Source organism: Neomonachus schauinslandi, chromosome 4 (genome assembly GCF_002201575.2).
Source record: "Neomonachus schauinslandi chromosome 4, ASM220157v2, whole genome shotgun sequence".
In the NCBI taxonomy this organism is placed as follows: domain Eukaryota; kingdom Metazoa; phylum Chordata; class Mammalia; order Carnivora; family Phocidae; genus Neomonachus; species Neomonachus schauinslandi.
This window is the reverse complement of record NC_058406.1, coordinates 16,816,470-16,840,705: the sequence shown is the minus strand read 5'-3', so window position 1 is coordinate 16,840,705 and position 24,236 is coordinate 16,816,470. Positions and strand designations below refer to the sequence as shown.

Genomic DNA, 24,236 nt, shown 5'->3' with positions numbered 1-24,236 from the left:
ATTTTGAAGGTATTGTGTTTGATGTGCAGTTTGAAACTTTTCATGTATACGTTCAGAGTACTGTGTTTTGTGTAGAATGTGAAATTCTTCTGAATTTCTTTTTATTGATTACACATAGTTGTTGACTATTGTTATTTTGCTTTTGGCTTATGTGCCTCTAATTTTATCTCCAAGAATCCTGAATGATCAGTCTTGGGTACTTTTTCTGAAATTCTCTGGAAAATTTTTCAGATAGATAACATTGAAATATGGCATAAGGTGTTTTTAAAAATAAAGTGAATAACTGAGTCATTTATATCCAGAAGAGCAGTGAAAGTTAACAAAACCAAACTAAGGTGAGAGACCGTAACAAGTTTTAAAATACACATTTTTATAATGGTAAACATGAGGGAACTCGGTGAGTTTGTGAAGCAGGAAGTGTTTGACCTTATATTGTTGAATTTTTTAGGTTGAGATCAGTTGTCCTGAGTTTGGGATGGTTGTGGGGTATCTGGTTCTTTTCTTCCTTGCAGTGTGACAGCTATGAAATTCGCCCTGGTAAACACCTTGGAGTGTGCATTTCTGTGGCAAACAACAGGCTTTTTGTTGGATCAATTCCGAAGAATAAGACCAAGGAAAACATTCTGGAAGAATTCAGTAAAGTCACAGGTAAAACAAAAATGTATTTAGTAGAAGTTAGTTTTGGGAAATATGTGGTACTAGTTTATAAGTACAAAAAAAGGAAGTGTATATTAATCTAAAAATTTAAATCTTCAGTGTCTGCATTGCCTCCTTTCTGCTTTACAGCGGTTTGGTTTAAGCATGTTCCCTTATATCTTTAATTTCTTGGAATGTCCCCTTACTTCTGTGCCTTAATTGATCCTTAGCTTTTCCCAGAGTCTTTGCCTTGTAGCCCTCCAGTGAAGGCTTGCCAACATTCAGCATGTTTTAGGGCCAAGAGGGTGAGAGTTCTTCTCCTCCTCCTTCCTGTTGCCTTGTCTAGATCAGATTTTTCAAAATTTCCAATTCTAAATCCATGGAGTTGATTGAGAAGTACATTTTACATCACAGGTCTGTATACATTTATAACTGAAACAAAATTTAACAGAACTGTACTTTCACTTATTTTACATGATTTAGTGTGATCTTTCCTGTTCCATTTCATTTTATTTATTTATTTTTTTAAAAAAGAATTTATTTATTTGAGAGAGAGCACATGAGAGGGGTTAGGGTCAGAGGGAGAAGCAGACTCCCTGCCGAGCAGGGAGCCCGACGCGGGACTCGATCCAGGGACTCCAGGATCATGACCTGAGCCAAAGGCAGTCGCTTAACGAACTGAGCCACCCAGGCGCCCCATTTCATTTTTTTTTAATGTGGGTAGAGATATACTCATTCTAGTTATGGTCTAAAAAACACTGATTTAGACCCATTACTTCCCCTCATAAAAGCCATGTTTTTGTCCTCCAGATAAACTGCCCTTTCTCCTTCCTTGATGCTGTCATCTATTGCCTTTCTGGATTCAGTCTTTCATTAATTGAAGATTGCTTTTGGCTCATAGTCTTTCTCTTCTGTCCTAAATTGACTTACTTGTAGTACCTTTAACATGTATGTACATGGATGACTGTCCAGTCCCCTAGCCTCCTACTTTTATGACCACCTCATCTCCAGTTCTTTACTTCAGCTCCCCCACATCCAGATCACATTCTGGATCTTGCTGCCAGAAATTCTGCCCACTCCAAAATCTTGATTTCTAGCGTTCTGCTTTGTAACCACTGCCACTATCCATCACAGTTGTGTTGGTCACAGGCTCCAGATGGTGCAGTTCTTTGACCTCATCACTTTATTACCTATCCGCTCCTTTCTGACTTCTTACCCGTTTATTCATTCCTTCAGCAGGTGTTTATCCAGTGCCTGTTAAAGTGGTGGCATTGTGTTATGTGCTGGGATACAATGGTGAATAAGATCTATTTTCTGCCCTTGTAGAGCTTACATTCTGGGAAAGGAGATAAGACAAAAAAAAGTTAAAGAAATATTTACACATTGTGGTGAGCCCTAAGAAGAGGGAAATAAAGGATACTAGCTAGAGAATAGCTATTATCCCTCTTTTGATGGTTATGGAAGCCTTTTCTGATAAGATGACATTTCAAGCAAGACCTGAAGAATGAGGAGGATGTAGCATAACAAAGAGCAGAGGGATGTGCATTCCAAGAGAGCAACACATGCTAAGTCTCTGAGGCAAGAAAGAACTTGGTGTATTACAGGAACTGAGAAAAGGCCAGTGTTGTTAAAATTACTGTAGAATTAGATGAAGTAGGCAAGGCTTTTGTGGACCTTGTAAGGAGTTTAGATTTAATTTTTGTAGAATGAGAAGGTGTTTAAAGATCTCAAGCAGGGAGTAATGTCTTTCATGTTTACAGAATATTATCTCTACTGCCATATGGATAATGGTTTAGAGGGGCTTCAGAATAGAAGCTAATCAATTAGTTGAGGCTATCACAGTAATTTGGATAGAAGATTGGACTAGGGTAATAGCTGTGAAGGTGGAAAGAAGTAGATGGGCTCTGAATTGGGTAGGGGAATAAAGGAAAGAAAGTAAAGGAAGAAATCAAGAATGAGTCTTCAGTTTCTGGCTTGAGAACCAGGAGATGGTACTGTTTATTAGGGAAGTAGCGAAGACAGATTTGGGGAGCGGTAACTGCAATTTTGGACATGGCTAAATTTGAAATGTCTTTAAGTCTGGACTAGAAATAAAATGTAAGCATTCTTAAGGATATAGATAGCTTTTAAAAATACAAACTAGCTGATACTGCCTAGAAAGAACATGTGTGGAAAGATGAGAACACAGGACTAAGACCAGGGGGACACCAATATTTAGCAATCATTTTCTTTTTTTTTTAAAGATTTTATTTATTTATTTGAGAGAGAGAGCACGAGAGAGTCAGCATGAGCTGGGGGTGGGGGGCAGAGGAAGAGGGAGAGAGAGAAGCAGACTCCCTGCTGAGCGGGGAGCTCGACGTGGGGCTCGATCCCAGGACCTCGGGACCATGGCCTGAGCTGAAGGCAGACGCTTAACCAACTGAGCCACCCAGGTGCCCCAGCAATCATTTTCATTCTTGGTAAAAACAGTAACTTTTAATTTAGATCCAAGGATGATTTTTGGTCATGATTACTTGGTTGAATGTAAGTTCTTTTCAATTAATATTAATAATTTGATTTTTAAATTCCTTGGTAATGTTTTTATAAATTACAAGGTCATGTTGTATCAAACACTCTAAAACATGGTAGAATGTTATACATCAGAATACAGTAACTGGACCTGTTGTTTATGGCTGTACCCTCAGGACCCCCCCAAAATTAAAAAGAAACGTAAAATATTGTTTCACAATCCATATCTAACAATGCTGATTTAATTGTCTACTAGGTAATTAGGGAATCATTTTGAGGCTTCTTCAATATTTTTTGCTCTTCGGCAAATGGATTTAGGTCTGCCTAATCGCTAGATGTGTGGTGGATGCTTTTGGCTTATATATCTGGCTGTTGGTTTAACAGAGGGTTTGGTGGACGTTATTCTCTATCATCAACCCGATGACAAAAAGAAGAATCGGGGGTTCTGCTTCCTTGAATATGAGGATCACAAGTCAGCAGCACAAGCCAGACGCCGGCTGATGAGTGGAAAAGTAAAAGTATGGGGAAATGTAGTTACAGTTGAATGGGCTGACCCTGTGGAAGAACCAGATCCAGAAGTCATGGCTAAGGTAAATGCAGTTGCTTGGGATGGGGGTGAGATTATTATTTAAATTTTGTACTCAGAGTAAAGCTCAACTTTTAAAAGTTTTATGATAAATACAGATTATAGCTCTTGATCTTAATTCTAGGATCTGCTTTAATACCAAACTTAGTAGTCTGTCTTGGTATCTAGAAATTTCTTTCTTTTTTTTTTTTTTTAAAGATTTTATTTATTTATGTGAGAGAGAGAATGAGAGAGAGAGAGCATGAGAGGGGGGAGGGTCAGAGGGAGAAGCAGACTCCCCGCTGAGCAGGGAGCCCGATGCGGGACTCGATCCCGGGACTCCAGGATCACGACCCGAGCCGAAGGCAGTCGCCCAACCAACTGAGCCACCCAGGCGCCCCGGTATCTAGAAATTTCTATTAATCATCCCTTTTCCTGGAGATTAAATGTGCAAAAGGAACTGAAGTGAAATTCCTTAAGTATTTCCATATACACTGAGAATTTGTTTAGTGCTAGGCACTAGGAGGGATACAGAAGTTTAAAAAAAGGGTCTTGTTGAATAAAGACAGAAGTAATGTTTTTTGGAGATTATGAATTGTAATCTTCATTGACCATACTATGACTTTTATTACATGGCCATTGATAATTTATTTAGATTTATAACTGATTTTTCTTTTTCTTTTTTGTTTCTTTTTTAAATTCATGATTAAGTTCCCTTAGACTGTCGTCTCCATGAAGAAAGGCAAAGGGTTATCATGTTTGCTATTATGTGATATTGGCAAAATATGTATGGCATGTCCTGTGGCAGGCCCTCACTTTCCTCCTAAGCCTTATGTTTGCATTGCCTTGATCTCTGCCTGGTAAATGATGGTGCCATGAGTCCTCATTGTTAGGCTTTCCTTTGGGTGATTCCTGGAATTGAAGGGACTCATCAGAGTTGCATCTCTGCTGTTTTTAGTGAATTTTTGAGTATTTTGGTGTGTCCCTTCCCTTCTTGGTGAGGCAGCAACTCTGTGATGACTATAAATTGGTGGTTGAATTCTCCTAGACTGAGAAGTCTTTCTCTGAAGCTTTTTATTCCAGGTTCTGAGCAGGTGCTCTTCACTCTAATTAGTTTGGAGTGTGATCGAGTTTTGTAGGCAGAGACATCTTCAGTTTAGAGAAGATCACTGAGAATGAACCAGAGAGGCTCTCAGATGTGCTGCTCAGTGTCTTTTTCTCATGTTCCTTGAATAGATTTGTGTTAAGGAAAGGGACTGGGAATTTAAATAGCTCTGATTTTTTTTATTTTTATTTTTTACTAACTTGATTTTAATTCCATTTGTTTTTTCTAATACAATTTTGACTTTGGGCAAACCTATTGAACTTGGATGTCCTCTTGGAGTTGGGTAAATCTGTTAAGAACCCTTAAAATTTCGAACTGCCTTGTAGAAACAATAGAGTTTGTATTGCTTTTTCTGTAAAAACATGTTTAAAATAGCAGTATAAATATATTACACATTATAAATGGCAAATAAAATCCCCGGAAAATCTAAAGTGTAGTATACTGGTGATTTGTTTCGACACTTTTCACATACCTCTTGTAACCTTTCAGATTGAAATGCATCCTAAACTTTTATAGGATTAGAAAACCTCAACATTTTATTCTAAGAACTATTCTTCCTAGATCATAAACAACTTTCAGAATGGAAAGGAGGCCTCTGTAAACTTGAGTAATACTGATTGAATAAATTTGATTGACTAATACTAATTCCTTTATTATTTTCTGAATTGGAGGGTGGGTTAGAGTTCTACCCTTCTGCTGTTAACATTATCAGTGTTGTAATCCATTGAAGATTTTTTGCCAAGTTGGGTCAGTTTTATAATCAACCAAAACCTAAGAGCATACATGTATCTTTTTTTTTTTTTTTTTTAAGATTTTATTTATTCATTTGAGACACACATACAGAGAGAGAGAGAGAAAGCATGAGCAGGGAGAGAGGCAGAGGGAGAAGGAGAAGCAGGCTCCTCGCTGAGCCAGGAGCCTGATGTGGGGCCCGATCCAGGACCCTGGGATCATGACCTGAGCCGAACGTGGATGCTTAACCATCTGAGCCACCCAGGCGTCCCTACATGTATCTTTCTTAAAGGGACTTTTTCCTATTGAATATTTTAAACAAACTTCAACAAGTAATTTTTATGTAGTGTGTTTGGTTTCATCTCAAAAAAAAATAGATCTGTGTTGAGTTTAAAAAAACAGTAAACCAACTGAGGGCTGCATAACGTAGAGTTTGACCTCTGTGACAAGACTGCAAAGATAAAGAAGGTGGAGGTGGACAGTGTTAGATTTTCCCGGTCTTGAATTAATACCTGCCCCCAAATAATTTTTATTCACATACCCCTTTATCTGAGGTAATAATTTATTCAGTGGGTGTGTTAATTTTTTTCTTTGAATAGGTAATATAGTTTCTTAGTTCAAAAATCAAAATTACGTAGAAAGGTATAGACAAAGAAGTCCCACTTGGACCTAGCTCCATCTCCTGCATTCCCTCGTCCCCAGTACACTCCCAGTTTTAGTAGACCAGATACGGGCAAATACGAGTATTTATTCTTACTTTCCTGACTTTTTACGTGATGGTTACAGGTAACCTACTGCATTCACTAATCTATATTTGCTTTATTCACTGTCCTAGTTCATTAGCTCTAAGGTAGTATACTGTTGTTATGTGTACCACTAAGAAATTATTTAATGTTGCCAATTAAATGACATAGCGCTTGCATGTCACATTGACTGTAAATTGGATCCCTATTTCAGAGATGTAGAAAAGGGGGAAATGTCTTACCAACAGTTTATCTTGGCAGTCTCTTCATATCCGCTCTTAGAGCATTTCCTCATTTTTATGGCTATATAATGTTCCCTTGTGTAGATATACTATACTATATTCAACTGGCTGGGCACTGGGTTGTTTCTGATCTTTTATTACTACAATACTGTGGTGAATTAGCTTGTATCTTGTCAGTTGATAAAAGTACAGATATATCTGTAGGATAGATTCTCAGAGATAGAATTGTGGGCCACAGAGTACATGCATCTGTAATTATTAAGATATTGCCATATTCCCCCTGTACCGATTTACCCTCCCACCAGCAAAGTGCAAGAGGCCCACTTTCCTCATCCTTGTCAAAATAGTGTATGATCATATTTTTGGATTTTGCCCGTTTGGTAAATGATATATCTCAAAGCCATAATGATTTGGGTTTAAGTTTTTAATATGTTGAAGGACCATTTGTGTTTCTTTGTATGAGCCCGGTATTCATGAATTTTGCATATCTTTCTATTCAGTTTTCCATTAAGCTTTTTCTTATTTTCTGGAGCTCTGATATTAAAAAAATATAGATAAACTCTTTGTGATAGAAGTCATTTGTCTTTTGGCTCCACTTCCGGCACTTTTTGCCTTGTGAAAGCCATTTATTTCTAGTAGTTAAATTTTATCACTCTTTTTAAATCACAAAGCCTTCCTTGGAGCAGTGTTATGTAAAGGAATTACCTTTATTTTCTTTCTTCTTTTTTTTAAAGATTTTATTTATTTATTTATTTATTTATTTATTTATTTATTTGACAGAGAGAGAGCACAAGCAGGGAGAGCGGCAGGCAGAGGGAGAGGGAGAAGCAGACTCCCCGCTGAGCAGAGAGCCTGACGCGGACTCGATCCCAGGATCCTGGGATCAGGGCCTGTGCCAAAGGCAGATGCTTAACCAGCTGAGCCACCTAGGCGCCCCACCTTTATTTTCGTCTAATATTTTTCAGTCTCCCCATCTCTGCCCCTGTCCACCCCTTTTAAAATTTTTGATCTGTTTGGAGTTTATCCTGGTATATAGTCTGAGGTATGAATCCAACTTTTTTTTTTTAAGATTTTATTTTTAAGTAATCTTTACACCCAGTGTGGGGCTCGAACTCACAACCCTGAGATCAAAAGTCACATGCCCCTCTGAGCCAGCCAGGCACCCCCCAACTTTTATTCTTATCCAAGTGAACATTATACTGTTTCAGTGATTTAAGCATTATAGTTTGTTATATCTGGTAGGGCTAGCCTCTGAGTTTTGTTGATTTTTTTCCTGACTATTCTTGTTTATTTTTTTCATATGAACTTTAGAATTAACTTAGTTCGGCGGGGAGCAAAACCCCAAAACATGTTGTTTCAGTTGGTACTTAGGGACCTGTTAAATTTGTGAATAAACTTAGTAATTTCCTGTTGGTTCCTTGAAGGTTCTATTCAGTGTTAGGTACTTTATTCTTATTTATTTTTTTTAGAATTTATTTTTAAAGATTTTATTTATTTATTTGAGAGAGAGAGAGAGCACAGGCAGGGGAAGCAGCAGAGGGAGAGGGAGAAGCAGGCTCCCCACTGCGCAGAGACCCCGATGTGGGGCTGAATCCCAGCACCTTGGGATCATGACCTGAGCCGAAAGCAGACACTTAACCGACTGAGCCACCCAGGCGCCTCAGTGTTAGTTACTTTAATAACAGGGCAGGAGAAGTAACCGATAATCTATATAAATTGGTAACTGACAGAATAATTTTCTTGTCATTTTTTATACTTTCTATGATGCAGCTTTATTATTTAATGTTTTTGAGAAGGAAAGCCTGCTGTCAGGATAGGAAGAAATACATTAACATAAGACTTCAGCTAAAATTAAGTAGCCATTGCCAATTTTGTGTATTTGTTGTATTAGGTGAAAGTTTTATTTGTGAGAAACTTGGCTACTACAGTGACAGAAGAAATACTGGAAAAGTCATTTTCTGAATTTGGAAAACTTGAACGAGTGAAGAAGTTGAAAGATTATGCATTTGTTCATTTTGAAGACAGAGGAGCAGCTGTTAAGGTAGAGATTTTGAAATTTTGCTTCTTGATATTTGAATTTTGTTGAAACTCGCTAAACACATAAAATGACCTTAAAAACTGAAATAAAATTGGTTTTCAGCTTTTCCCGAACTCTGGAACTTTCTTTTAATAATCTGTGAAGTGGTAGTAGTGTAACAGGTAAGATTTCATATTTCAAAGCCTGATTATTACTAACTGGGTTTGTGATTTCAGGCAAGTTATTTTTAATCTCTGTATTGTTTTTGTAAGCCTAAGATTTGATAGCATGATGCCCTGGAAATATTACAAGGTATAGTAATTAGCTGCTGTAAATGGTAAAGAGGTAATGAATCGTATTGTAACTACTTTGTTTACCTTAGTTTGTGGACCTGTGAAAGACCCAGAGTAGTGTACGTGACTTTACACACAGCACAGCATATTGAATTCAGCAGATGGGTTCTGAGAGAGTGGTTAGTCCTTCATAGATTTGCCTTTCTTCAGTCATTGCAGAATTCTAATAGTATTAACTGTGTCGCTGGTTTCAGTAGTTGTTAGAGATATATATTTCTTGCATATAATAGTCGATTTGATGATAGTAACAAAAAGTGTGAAAAAAGTATTTTCATGTGGTGGCTAGAGGGTAAAACCTGAATACCTGTGCTCTTTTCTGCTGATAATGGATCAGCAGCATCTTTCATGGGTAAAATTTGTAGTTTCTTTTTCCTCTTACCTTTCCCAGTGGGGGAGAGAAGACAAAATACTAACAAAAGTTTTTTATTTGGGGAGGTAGGTTCAAAATCCTCAGTGACTCAGGCCTGGTCCTTTTTCTGCATCGTCTGTTGAAGTGGTGCCCCCTCTAATTCAAGCAGTTTTCTGTTTCCTGCCCAGGATATTTGCTTTAAACTGTGCCTCATAGAATCTTTGGACTAGTTAGAATTTCTTGGTTTGCTTTTTGATGAAAGCCAATTAGTGAGACAGCATTGCTTATAAAATTCACAGCTTAGTGCAGAATTTAATGCTTGGTTTCTGAAATTGCCAGTGGTATGAAACACAGATAACTAATTGATACCTTCTAAATACTTTTCATTCAGTTGTTATTAAATAACTGGTTGTCTCTAACTGAAAAGTATAAAAACTGGTAGGGTGGTTTGCCAAAGAAGTCTCTGAAATTACAAAATAAGTCAGCAACTGGGAAGCTTCTGTGGACTTACTTAGTTGCTTTAGGTGAAGTAGCCAAAAGCTAATGTGGTAAAGGGGAGCAGTTAGCATGTAGAAGGGGACTGATTTAATCTTTGTCTAGATGCTTGTAAATCTCTGAATGTTCTTCATGGATAGAGCATTTTATTCTGTTTGTCCGGAGAGAAAAAGGTTTGTGTAGGGAAGCAGAAATGCTGTGGCAAGGAGGTGTGATATTTTGTTGCTGGGTTACTTGAACTTGGATGTATGGCAGAGGCTGTTAGGTGGAACAACATAGATAAGGAACTAGAGCATAGGATGCTTTTGATTACTGCTTTCCAGGTGAATACTCAAGTCTTCATTAGTCCACGCCTGTTCTGGGCTCTGCTCTTAACTGTTCAGGTGAAGTATGTTTAGGTGAAGTGTTGTGGAGGAAACCTAGGCATTTTTTGGTTCTTGTTCAGTTTCACTGATAACCTCATTCAGTAACCTCATTTGTCTTTCAGATCTTTTAAGATTTTTATGGAAGAGCACTTTCAGATTTACATGTTGAACGTCATGTTTTTATTTTAAAATTTGAGTCCTGAAAAGTTTGTGTTAATTACGGCACTTTTCCCAGATGGGGATTTGCTTGTTTGGTATGGCTCAACCTAGAGAGGTTAGTTATTCAGGATTAAGGAGCAGTGATGGGCAGCTCTGGAAGCCCTTTTATTTTTTTAAATATAAGAGTAGGACATCAGTTTTGTTTTCAATATAATTTACATGTAAGAAGGTAAGATTGAGGGAAATAAGTACTTTGTATTTTTTTCTTTGTGGCTAGAATCTTTTGCCAATTAAAATAGTTGTGAAGTAAATTTTTTATTAATTGGCACAGGTATGTCTATGTAATTATGTTTTAAAGTATTAATTTTTACTTGCAAAATAAATTTATTTTTGTAATTTTGTATAGGCCATGGATGAAATGAATGGCAAGGAAATAGAAGGGGAAGAAATTGAAATAGTCTTAGCCAAGCCACCAGACAAGAAAAGGAAAGAGCGCCAAGCTGCTAGACAGGCTTCCAGAAGCACTGCGTGAGTCTACATTTTAGTAAATACATCTCTGAACAAAATAAGTTGGTAATAGAGATCAACTTAATAAAAATTCAGGAATAGTCTTGAAGTAAGCTAATTTGTTTTTTCTTTTCTCCCTTCCTTCCATTGCTAGGTATGAAGATTATTACTATCACCCTCCTCCTCGTATGCCACCTCCAATTAGAGGTCGGGGTCGTGGTGGGGGGAGAGGTGGATATGGCTACCCTCCAGATTACTATGGCTATGAAGATTACTATGATGATTACTATGGTTATGATTATCACGACTATCGTGGAGGCTATGAAGATCCCTACTACGGCTATGATGATGGCTATGCAGTAAGAGGAAGAGGAGGAGGAAGGGGAGGGCGAGGTGCTCCACCACCACCAAGGGGGCGGGGAGCACCACCTCCAAGAGGTAGAGCTGGCTATTCACAGAGGGGGGCACCTTTGGGACCACCAAGAGGCTCTAGGGGTGGCAGAGGGGGTCCTGCACAACAGCAGAGAGGCCGTGGTTCCCGTGGATCTCGGGGCAATCGTGGGGGCAATGTAGGAGGCAAGAGAAAGGCAGATGGGTACAACCAACCTGATTCCAAGCGCCGTCAGACCAACAACCAACAGAACTGGGGTTCCCAACCCATCGCTCAGCAGCCGCTTCAGCAAGGTGGTGACTATTCTGGTAACTATGGTTACAATAATGACAACCAGGAATTTTATCAGGATACTTATGGGCAACAGTGGAAATAGACAAGTGAGGGCTTGAAAATGATATTGGCAAGATCCGATTGGCTCTAGATCTACATTCTTCAAAAAAAATTGGCTTAACTGTTTCATCTTTTAAGTAGCAATTTGCTGCCATTTGTATTGGGCTGAAGAAATCACTATTGTATATATACTCAAGTCTTTTTATTTTTTTTTTCCTCTTTTCATAAATGCTCTTGGACATTATTGGGCTTGCAGAGTTCCCTTATTCTGGGGGTTACAATGCTTATATCGTTTCAGGCTTCATTTTAGCTTCAAAAACAAGCTGAGCACACTGTTAAATCATGATTTTGCAGAACCTTTGGTTTTGGACAGTTTCATTTTTTTGGATTTGGGATAGATTACACAGGAGTATGGAGTATGCTGTAAATAAAAATACAAGCTAGTGCTTTGTCTTAGTAGTTTTAAGAAATTAAAGCAAACAAATTTAAGTTTTCTTGTATTGAAAATAACCTATGATTGTATGTTTTGCATTCCTAGAAGTAGGTTAACTGTGTTTTTAAATTGTTATAACTTCACACCTTTTTGAAATCTGCCCTACAAAATTTGTTTGGCTTAAACGTCAAAAGCCGTGACAATTTGTTCTTTGATGTGATTGTATTTCCAATTTCTTGTTCATGTAAGATTTCAATAAAACTAAAAAATCTATTCAAAACATTACCTATTTCAAATTCAATTGTGTCCTAAAACATTATTTTATTCGTAATCCTTTGCAAGGAATATTGTTTTCAAATTATAACTGCCTATGTGAGTGATCAAATTCATGCAAAATTTCTTGTCTATTCCAATATGTATCGTGGCTATCAGACTGAGGATTAGTCTAAATTCTAGTATTTATTCCAAATAGCACTTTATTGATTGGTGTTCTCTCATAGTCTCTTCTGATTTTGAAAATTTATCCTTTATTTTTATAAAAACAGGTTCAAAGGCTTTTGAACATTCTTGCAGGCATTGGATAATTTGCGTTAAATAAAATGGGGTTGGGGAAGCAGACTGCAATTTATTTTTGACCCACATTCTTTCTATAAAGGATAATTTGTTGACTGGAGACCTTATTTGCTGGATAAGTGAATGTATAACAGGAAAAAATGTTAGTACTGTGGCGTCAATTGCACTGCGGACTAAACTTCAGTTGTAGTATACGTGATCGTGACTACCACTTCAGTTACTGGTTTAGGAATATAATTTCCTATTGCTACGTAAGAAGCACTCATGCCTTATAAGAGAGGCTTAAAAATGTCCACTAGTCATACTTCTGACTTTCTGTTAATACCTTTTATTTTTTTACTACCCTCCTGGCTAAAGTTTTTGTTGGCCGGAGTTATAACATCTATTTCCCTGTTTCCTTTAGAAATTCTGAATTACTGTAATGACAGTTTTGTTTGAGAATAAGAGGAACAAAAGAATCCAAACTTTACAGTGCAGAAAAGTCTGGATCACATTCAAATTACCATAAAATTTTCCCTTCCGTTTTACTCCTAGGTGGGTCTAAAATGTTTTTAAATTATAAAAATAAGGCATTTAGGGAATAATTAAAATGGGCACACCATTATTTTGTGTTTTATTCCTGTTTGGTGTCTTTTATGACAGCAGTAGTAGATCTCAGGATCATAAGCCAGTTAATTCCTTATGAGCGTGCTTAGATCATATTTTGGGTTTCATGGCTTGTCTTTTGATTTCAAGTAAGAAAATTAATATTTACTGATGAAAGTCTCTATTTCATTTCTCTTTAAAAATACACTTTATTATATAGTTTAGTAAGTTAACAGGCCTTATTAATATTCTTCTTGTGTTTTTGGAAACTCATAAAGGAATTATATGTAGTCTGTTGTATAGTAGTTCCAAATTAACATGGGTATCTATTTGGTAAAGCTTAGATCCAGTTGTTTTTCTTATGCCCATGTATGTAAGTAAAGACACCAAACATTCTTTAAATGCTGCTTTTAAACTTTGAAAATACAATTTGTAGTTACTATAACTATAAGCCTTAATTAGACTTAAATCCTGATTTTTCTTGGAAAGAAGAAAGCATCTACAAGTAAAATTTGATTTGTTTGTATTTCTTTAAAATTAGATGTTACCAGATACAGAGTTAATGGAGAAAATTAGGAATGGGTAAAGAAGTGATTCTGAAAAAGTAACTGATTGTGCTTCCCCTACCCATCCTAAAATATAAACCCTAGCAAAAACATAAGACTAAAACTTGGGTTCCATGTCAAAATCCTTTCCTTTAATTGCAAATAATATTTTACTCTCACCTATTAAAATATGTCTAAGAGATGGCCCTCTAATATTGCTTTATAAGTTTTTTATAGCTATTTTATTTCACAGAAAAACACAACTTTTTGAACATTAAGTCTCACTTTAGAGCTTTCTCCCTTGTTCGTATCTTGTAAACTCTGTAGCAGCATTCAGAGAAAAGAGATTCAGAGCTTAACTTTCACAGAAATAAATCTAAAAGTCTAATACATAAGCCTGAAAAATGTCCATTTAGGATGTCTTTATTTTAGATTTTCATTAGCTGTTTTATTTTAATGAATTTTTTTTAATGAGTTCTGGGAAATTTCATTTCCTGCTCTTATGCCATCTTTTTTGTTCCCCAACCTGAATAATTCATTTGCTTTTACTTATGAGCCTGCTACAGTAATGTGTGTTGGGAAATATATTTACTTCATATTGAGGCCAACCTCTTCTTTGTAGGTACCCTCCTAAGACTGACCTAAATACACCCCTTTCCCATAATGGAATGCTAATTTTTATTTGATCACTCATTTATAGCAGTTGCTTAAATGTATGTATTTAAATGACGGTGTTTTAATTTTTTAAAAGCAAAAAAGTTCTAATAAGTTGCCAGATTTCTAATAAATCCAAGTTTATTTGATCAATTGATACGGAAATTGAGTTAATATGGTTCTGTAGTTAGTTTTTTTAAGCAAAGAGTTCAGCATAATTGTTTTTCAGTTTTCTTAGTTACTAGGGTTATTCTGCATAAGAAAGCCCAATGCTTTCTGTTAGTAGGCAATTTTTCTCTCATTTGAAATCTGACTTAGGAGGTGAACCCTCTTTTTAAAAAGATCAGCATGCGTCAAAATAAATTCTATTTTAAATTCCAAAAGAAGGGACATAAAATTCCATTCCTAGCATAAAGCCACATAATATTCTGGAAACTCATTACATCATTTGCCTCCTGCCCATTTGGATAATCATACCTACGTTTTATTAATTGTGTATTATTTGTAAAATCCAAAACCCTTCCAGTAAATACTTGCTATAAGGCTATTATTTGTCAATCATAAAGACTTCTACATATGTTAAAATTTGCAGTTTTGATTTTTCCAAAGAGAATTTTGTTACACTGAATTATCTGGTATTCTTAAAACCAACTGAAGTATGTGGAAGAAATGATAATGTTAGTGTTGTCCCTTATTGTGTGGCATCTCTTTTAAGTAAGCAGCTAAGAAAAAGCCTTATAGAAAGAGTGCACTGGATTTATAAGTGTGTTTATGTTTCTCTAAGAATGGGAGCTTCTGTTAACTTAGTTCTCAGTAAGCCCGTGGATTGGGTGACTGATTAGAGAATTCAGAATGACAAATCCACTAACCAAGCATGTTTACTTTTGCACTAGAAGTTTGTGAATTAGTTCTGAATTTTGAAATGCAAACACCAAGCCTTAAAAATACTGCATATTTAATGTATTGGTCGGTAATTAATATAAATACTTAATTTGAAATAGTTACTGTTAATCTTTCTAGAATAGTTTTTTTCTTTTTAAATATATATACTTACGTATTTTTTATTTAGAGGTTACCAGAAGCTCTGGGTTTTTTGTTTTGTTTTGTTTTTGTTTTTTAACCATTTTCAGATGTTATCCAGAAATCTGCAAGTGTACTTTTCCTGTTTTAACTCCTTCCTTTTATCACCTGACTATCAGGGAAGCGAGGTTGAGGCTGCCCTGACCTGACATGTCATGATGTCGACTTGCTAGGTGGGGTTCGCTGGGGACGATAACCAGTGGAATTGTTGGTAAGAAATTTTTTTTTCCTATTTTTTTTTTATCAGTAGTGGGACATTAAGTGTGGGAGAATGCCCATATTTTATAAGTGGGCATTTACGTTGGCCTTGTAGACAGGTAAGACTTTAATATTAAATAATTTAGTTCTTAATAGGAACATATAATAGCTACTTCATACTTTTTATTCTCAAATTATAGTTAGCAGGAAAAGTCTGCAAGTATGAAGTAATAAAATACTCAGGGTATATTTTAGGTGATCGAAATAGACACTTTACAAGATAGATTCTGAAGTCTTTTAGACAGTAAATTTGCTTTATTTTACTGTGGTTTCAATCCCTCTAACTTCTTTATGTTTGCATTTTTATTGGGTAGATTAGCACATAATGCATCTTAAGAGACGTTTATTGCACGCTGATAGTAAAAGTAGAAGGTGTTGATAGGATGGAGGATTTAAACACTAGGAGAAATTATTTTTTAAATCTTCCAAAAATTTTTAACATTGTAACATGGAACTTAAAAGTTAGAGTAATTTCACAAACAGGAGAGGGCTTGTTTTAAAAATACATTTGATACGACGACTTTGGGTCAAGAGGACATTACGTAGCTAAATATTAGACCTTGAACATAGCAAAACCATAAATCTATAAACAACTTGTGTTTTGTCTGAAACCCAGGAGAGCTGTTGGGATTAGTGGGTATTGGTTGAATTAGTCAATTTTTAGATGATATTTAAAAGATTAAAATCTCTCACAGTAGAGGATTCCATGATAGTAAAGTATAAATCAAGGAAATTTAATAACTAAGCATTTCTGACCATAACATATAAAAAAAATAGTTGTAATATGACATAATCACTGATTAAAGGTAGTTACGAACCTCCTAAATATTCTTATACCTCCTTTGTTGGTTGAATGTATCAGTCTAGGAAGAATCTCTTAGGTGTTAACCGAATCTCTTTAGGTGTTAACCGTGCTAGTCAATATCCTGAAATCTTGTCTGTAAGCTTTGTTGTAGACTACTTGTAAGTCGTTACAATGAAATTATACTTTAAGAATTGCAGTGATTGCATCATTTTGTTGAGGTACTTGTTTCTCTTCTGACACATTCTATGCTGTACCAGTGATAGAAAAGATGATAAAGATTGCACTAATAATGTGCTTTTTGGAAAGCTTGATAGTAAGCAGTAGGAACACTCAAGTAATTCTGACGGGTTCATCTTTGCAGCACAAAGTCTGGTTACTGGCTTTGATATACTGACAACAAAATGCATTTCATGGGATCAGGAGAGGAGACATTGTGGGGTGGGGGGACAGCTTAAATTCCTCAAATACAAACAGGGGCTTTCATTTTATGTAGTAACTTTGTCAGGATCCCATGAACATTGCTTTTCTTGATTTCTCATTTATAATGGTTGGGCAAAAGGAACTTCTGTAGCCTGTTCAGTAACATAGGTAGAATTGTACTTTAACAAATCCTACTAAGATCTTTAGTACTATGTTGTAAGGCCATTTCTATGATTGAGCTGAAAGCTCCTGTGAACATTAACATTGCTATATGCATACAGTAATATGAGAATATTAAAGTAGGTACATTTGCAAGACCACTTAATCGGCAGTTTAATAAAAATCGTGCTTTTGGTACAGTGTCCAGGTACCATAACTGTATTGGAATATTTGTACAATGTTAAATATTTTTAATAAAATCTAACATGTTCAAAATGTTGTGTTGGTGATTTTGGGTGGGGTGTGATGGTTTCGATTGTGCAAAACAGGTTCAGTAGTTCTGTAATTGAGACTTTTGTGGTCAAATGGAGTTCCTGTCTTCAAATTCAGTACTAGGTATCGGGTACCGATTTGAAGGAAGACAGTGAAGGAGTGGGAAGGAGTAAAAATAAAAGAGCTGAACTTGAGGGGGTTTATTAAAGTGTCAGGAAGTAGCTTTACTGGGGGTTAGAGCTGGGTCTTCAGGTTTAAGATGGGAATGTTGGCTTTTGGCATAAAAGGTTGCCAGTAAAGTTTTTCTGATGAAATTGTGGCATATCCATTTGGAAATGATCCTAGAAAACATGCAGAGGTGGGCAAAGGGAAACACTTGTACAGTGCTTTCAGTAGGCATTTTATTCCCCGTGTTCTTGACTCCTTGACATAAATGCCAGCAAGTGAAGAAGTGGTGAGGGAATATTTGAGGAAGGCTGTGTTGGAGGGTTTAGATTCATCATTGGGAAATGTCTCCAGTATACAAGAAGTACCATATTGAGAGTGATTTCTTAAAACTTCCTAAGCGTTTGTTTTCATTATTGATCCCATTCTCTTGAGGAGAGCCCTAATACAATACTTTTTCTTGTGAGTTCTTTCCCTTGAGTACTTAGTTCTTTATCAGTCAAAGAGGTAGAAGTTCTGCAACTCAGAATGGAAATTTACCTGAAGAAATTTGCTCATTTTTCTGTAAACTGTACCATTAATAGCAAAAAAGATCTAGGAGGAACGTGATAGGGACCTAATCTGTAAACAAATTGAGTAAGAAACTCTTCAGAAGGAATAGCAATATAGTCTGCCTTGTTTCTTTTGAATGAAGACTTAAATAAATGTGAGCTTATAGGGAAGAAAAAGTGATTACCCTACTGTTTTTGTTTTTTTGTTTTTCCTTACTGTTTTAAGGTAAGAAGGAGTAGACAAAATAATTCCTCTAGGTTAGTATTTTCCAGAAAGATTTTTATTTGTTGTTTTCCTTTTGTCCAAAATCAACAGATCATTCACAGAGACAAGAAGGAATGTTCTAACGGAAAAAATATCTAAATTTGGGCCCCTTTAGGTGTTGACAGAGCTGGGGATGGGTGGGGCAGCTTACTGATTTGTGGTGTGTTTTTTCCAAAAATAAGAGCAGGATGCTTTTGATGATCATTTTAAGCTTAGGCTCTGTTGGTATCTTTGGCTCTACCTGAAGCCCTGAATTAATTTAGTTTGTTTTTAGAAACAATGAGATTTTATTAGATATTTTCAGTGGAGTGTATTATATTCACATAGGGGAATATTTTCTGCCTGTAGCTATGAAAAAAAAAAATCACATTTCTGTTTACTGAGACCTGAAATTTGTGGCTGAACTCAAGACCATTATAGGCATTTCCTCAAAAACTAATATGCAAAAAAAATTAATAAGCAAGAGTAGTGTTTTATTCAACTATTTACTTAAAATTCCCAAAGGGTGATTTTTAGGCCCAGCTATCCATTTATTAAGAGAGCAGGAGGTTAAATTAGTCATAAAATTGTACATCTCAAGTCATGCCTTTAAAATAACATGAGGTTTGATCACTTTAAAATTATTTTCCGCAAGGGTAAAGGGTGAGGATCAGTATTGGCAAGGATAGTAACATTGGGAGTGGGGGCAGGAGCTCAACCTCCGTTTTCAGATAATGTAAAAGGGAAAGTATTTCCTTAAATATGAAAGTACTACATTATTGAAGAACTTATATACTGTATCAAGCACCTTTTTTAATAGAATTTGGAGACAAAAGGCATGCCTATGCTTTTCAGTACTTCAGCCAAGAATCCTTTAAAACTCAAATATCAGTTGTCTAGGTTTTTAAGTAGATCAGACAGCAGTTCATATGTTTTAAAAAGCCATTACTGTTTTTATCAGCTAAATCACTATTGAAATTTTTGTGTTTTATATAATGATCAAAATATTGTTTTCATTTGAACCTGTTGATTATAAAGAGGTTTATGTTTTTTGCTGAATTGGTGTGGTCAGAGCAACTTTGGTATACTTCTGGCAAGTTATGATATAACTAAATTTTTTTGGTTAGGTGGTTCATGTTTAGCATTGGCTGGTCATATTGAAACTTCCCATGCTTCCTGTTAAGAAGCAGAACCTCACCAGAGCAATTGTATTTATGTAGAGTTGGTGTGGAGAAATTTGATCTGTCTAAATACAACCAATAATTAATATTGTTATTAAAAATTCTTTTTAAATAATGAAGAGTAATGCAAGTTTGTTAGTTGTAATGTCATTTCTGTTTGACTTTCCAAAATGTGAAAAAAAAGGTAAATGAGACCATTTGTTACATTTGTCAAAATAATTTTGAAAGAACTTCTGATGATTATTTTAATTTTCTAGTTAAAACCTGTTTAGGTCACAATTCATCATTTGACAATATTTTTCAAACTTCAATGTCGGTAGAAATCCCTGGGGATTTTTAAAAAATGCAGATTATAATTCAGTGGATTTGAGGTGGGGCAAAAATTTGCATTTCTAACATGCTTCTAGGTGATGCCAGTGTCCCTGACTATACTTTGAGTGATAGATTATCTCACACTCCCTGGGGGATTCAGAGTAGACCTTAGTAGAAAAGGTATCAGCAATAGATGTGTGCAGTGGTTTGCGGGATCTGGTTGGTCTAGTTGGATCTAGTTGGAGATTAAAAATTTAGGCAAAGGCCACCACAAATATTAATAGTGTTCAGGATCCAAAAGAAAGGTTAGGAGTATCATCTTCAAGAAAATGAAATGAGTTTAGAAAAACAGGCTTTAATATTAAAGTTTTAGGAAATTGGTGGAAAATAGCAACAGGAAGGAAGAAGCAAAAAAGATCAGGTCGCTGAGGAAATGTCATGGCATGTTTATTTAGGAATTAGATCAGAAAGCAGGTTACAAGAGTCATGGAAGATAAAATAACTTCTGAAAGCTCAGAAAAGGAAAGTTGATAGGTTACTAAAAAATACCTGTGTGGTTTTATTTTTCTTGAAATCTTGAACTCTGAAAGAAAAACCATGGTTAACATTCACTAATTAGATCAAAGTAAACCTTGAGTGGGTGGTGAAAAGCTAAAGCAGATTAAAGAAGAAAATCACTAAAGGTGACTTAAAAAACAACTTCTATGGATTAAGATCAACAGATGGGAAATGCTCCATGGAGAATAGAAATGGCAGGTGTATGTATAAATTTTTATATAGAGGGGCTAGAAGATAGGTAGTCCCTGATAAATGTAGCAGAATATCTGATTTTCAACTCTAAAACTTTATTTTGAAAAATAAAAACAGATGAAGTATGGAAGACAAATACTCTGCTGTTTCCTTTCCTTAGCCAAGCTTTTTTTAATGGTAGGTTAGTAATACTATGGTGTGAGTATTACGTACCAGGCACCGTGCTAAAGAATTGCCTTACAATTGTGTATTATTATGTAATAATACAACCTTTAAGGTAGGTGGTATTGTCCCTGCTTTACATATGAGGAATTCAGAGATCGAGATTATATGATTTGTTATCTATAGCTGGTGGGTCACCTGTCTGTGAAGTGGCAGAGCTAGGATTCCACCCCTTTTCTTCCTGACAAGTGTACACTCTTAACTACTGGCTTAGAAATAGGCCTGATAATGTGAGTTCAGAATTAAATGTTAAATTTTATGTTTACTTTAAAATTTTTACTTTTACGAGAAAGTTGATGTTTAAAGCCCTTTAAGCCTAAAATAAAGCCAACCTGGTTTGCATTTAAAATGATTTTGTCCTAGATTAAAGTGGATTGTTGAGGTGTCTTTTTATGTATGTGTTATGTTGCTATTTCAGTCGTCATTTGTTTTTTCATCCTTCATTCATCTATAAAATTTTAGGCCAAAATATCATTGAATTTTGCTCTCTGAGAAAGCCAGTTTTCACCTAGGCAAGATTATACTTGATTTAGAAAGGGGTGCCACTTTCCAAATGACTTAAAATTTAAAAATTTTAATCTTTAAAAATTTTAAATTTCACTTCAACATATTTTATTCACAGAATCCAAATTTATTTTTATTCTTGAGTTCTGTCTGTACTATTTCTTTCCTTCTTTCTTCCTTTCTTTTTCCTTCCTTTCCTTTCCTTTTCCCTTTTCCTTTCTTTCATAGGCTCCACTATATTGGGGGGGAGCCTAAAAGCTCATTTACTATGCCTAAGTTCTCAAGTCACTTCTTTGAGTTTATAACTGATCAGTTGGCTTGGTTCTAAGAAAACTAGTTCTTTTTTTTAAAGATTTTTATTTTATTTGACAGAGAGAGACATAGCGAGAGAGGGAACACAAGCAGAGGGACTGGTAGAGGGAGAAGGAGGCCTCCTATGGAGCAGGGAGCCCAATGCGGGGCTCGATCCCAGGACACTGGGATCATGACCTGAGCTGAAGGCAGATGCTTAACGACTGAGCCACTCAGGCGCCCCAGAAAACTAGTTCTTAACAAAATTTTCACAACGTTAGTTTTGTTTGGTGTAGACTAAATGTCTGCCGGAGGGGGTTATTAATAATGTGAAATATTACATTAATAATGATCTGGCCAGTGTCTGAAAAGTCAGTGTTAATTGCTTTTTCAAAACAACATTTATGTATTAATTTTAGTGTTTTTATTTTAATCTGGACAATAGGTCAAAGCAACGATAATTATGTGCTTCTTAAAATTTACCCAGAGATTTTGTCTAGGGCAGAGTATATTTAAGTGTCTGTAGATGGATGTAGTAGCCTTGAAGAAAGAAGTTTGAGTAACTGTAGTCTACCAGCTGAACACAGAACGTAAATTCTCAATATATAATTTATGTGATCTTGTTCATTCAGTAAACATTTGAAAAAAAGTTTAAATAATTCTAATGAGATAGCAAACCCAAATTAAGGCATCATCATGTCTTCTGGTGTTGAAAATTCTTAACTTTAATCTTATTAATGTAACATGTTTTTCACCTTAAAAGGAAGATTGCAAAAATATGTACACTAGCTGCTAGTTTATTTCTCCGTAGTGTGAGCTCTCAATAATAGTAGGAACTACCAGAATTTTCCATTCTGGATTTTGCCCTTGAAAGGTATTATAAAAGTAATTAACTTGTTTTTCTTTTCAGAAAGTACAGTAACATCTCCATCAAGCCATTAATGCTTAAGAAGGGATATTAAATGGATCAGTCTTGTACATCATTCACCAGATCTAGATAATTGGCTAAAAGTCAGCCATTTATTAAAAATGTTAAGTTTAGTTTATACATTGATAGTTGATTCATGATCCATTCATTTCACAACCATTGAGTGTTCTGTGTGTTAAGAGGAATATAATATTAGTAATCCGTGATCATTATCTTCAAAGAATTCAGATTAGATTACAGGAGGCAATAATAGATTTATAAATAGTATTGACAGTCATCAAAATAAATCTTCCAGAAACACCACTGGAAACTTAAAAGCTATTTTGTGCTCCTATTTCAGCTCATAACTGGAATACATGAATAGTGTGTATGATTTCAGTTATTCCTGGAAAGCAGAAAAGTTTGTAAATTGTGTCATTTTTCGTTTGTTTGTTTAGCTAACTAAAAATATAGTGCCCACTGGATATGGTCAAAGTAACTTGATTTTAAGAATTTTAACCTATACAGTTCAATTTTTAATTAAAGAACATTAAATATATAAAGATGAGGTGACTTTCTGAATTTGAAAGAACAAATGTGAAGGTAGGTTTCCTTATATTTTTATTTTTCCATTACTGAAAACTTTAAACCTTTAAATGAGAAATCTCTGCTCATGGTTGAACTAATAAACAGTTCTTTGAAACATTTCTTCCCTCCTGAAGATAAACAGACATACAGATACTGCTTCGTGCAAATGGAGTAGATTTACTAAAAATAACTTTTCTCCATTTCCTGTAACTCATAAAGTTCCTTATGAGGTCAAGCTGTTTTCATACTTCATTATTGTTTTTTGAAACTGATTAATCTAGTGTCTGATAATACATTTTTTGTCACAGTATTACAACACTTTAATACACTTGACAGGAGCGATTGCTGAGGTGCTTGAGAAAGAAAAGATATGATGGCTCCTTTTCAACAAAGACTCCAGACTACATGTCTCATAAGACTATATGGTTTAACCCACCGGCTTACCAGCCTTTATAGCTTGCAGCCTCTTATTTTTCACTCCTGAACCTATTCCTTTTTACAAAGTTCTCCAAGACCTGTAGCTGCCAGCTGGAACTTCAGCAAGAGAGAACTGAAGTTAACATGTTTCGTAATTTCAGTCAAAAAGAAACTTGGCAGAAGAGCTAATACTGAATATTTCCAGGGCCGTCATTGTTTTAAGTTATTTGAACTTAAAGTATAAGTGTGGAAACGGAGGTCCAGAGATAGTTTGGTCTAAGACCTCCTAAGCAGAAGTAGCCAATCTGGTATTGGACCCAGGTGGGGCTGATAGCAGAGCTTTACATTCTAACCACCACTCTGTAGTACCTTCTGGATTTTACTTGCTCTTTGCTGTCTTACAGGTAAATGTCATTAGGCTTCTTTGGAATATAGAATAAATGGGATACTGCTAACTAGTTTGTTAGACTGGTGGTTTCCCCAGCTCAGAACTAAAGATGGGGCCAAAAACTAGTTTTAGGAATAAGAGCATAAGAACTACTTTGTATTGTGATAGTAAAACTACTGATTGCCACTGAATAGCTGTGAAACTTCCCTTTGGAAATAAATGCTAACTGTGTAGCCTCCATTAATCGAACAATGCTTCTTAAACCTGTGTGTGATTTTTCAAACTGCTCTTTTTTTGTACTTGTGACAAAAGCCACAAACATCTTGTGATTTGAAATTTCCTTTTACCAGTTTTAAACATCTCCTAGTTAGAGTGTTCAGGATTTGTTTTAAATTACTTTTAATAAAATGGAGCCAAGCTTGTTGGTATTT

General features: G+C 35.6%; 1 protein-coding gene across 5 annotated transcripts in view; it reads left to right on the top strand.

Annotated features, from left to right (window-relative positions):
• Positions 1-11,744, top strand: part of HNRNPR (heterogeneous nuclear ribonucleoprotein R) — a 31,952-nt gene extending 20,208 nt beyond the window's left edge. For 3 of the 5 annotated variants that reach the window (XM_021684116.2, XM_021684114.1, XM_021684113.1), the window contains 5 exons: positions 513-648; positions 3,529-3,734; positions 8,423-8,572; positions 10,676-10,797; positions 10,931-11,744. In XM_021684116.2, coding sequence (XP_021539791.1) covers positions 513-648; positions 3,529-3,734; positions 8,423-8,572; positions 10,676-10,797; positions 10,931-11,543 — 1,227 coding nt within the window. In that variant the 3' untranslated portion in view covers positions 11,544-11,744. Of the gene's footprint in view, positions 1-512; positions 649-3,519; positions 3,735-8,422; positions 8,573-10,675; positions 10,798-10,930 lie in introns of all 5 variants that reach the window. The other 2 variants (XM_021684115.2, XM_021684112.1) reach the window with 1 other exon arrangement.
• The last annotated feature ends 12,492 nt before the right edge of the window (positions 11,745-24,236 follow it).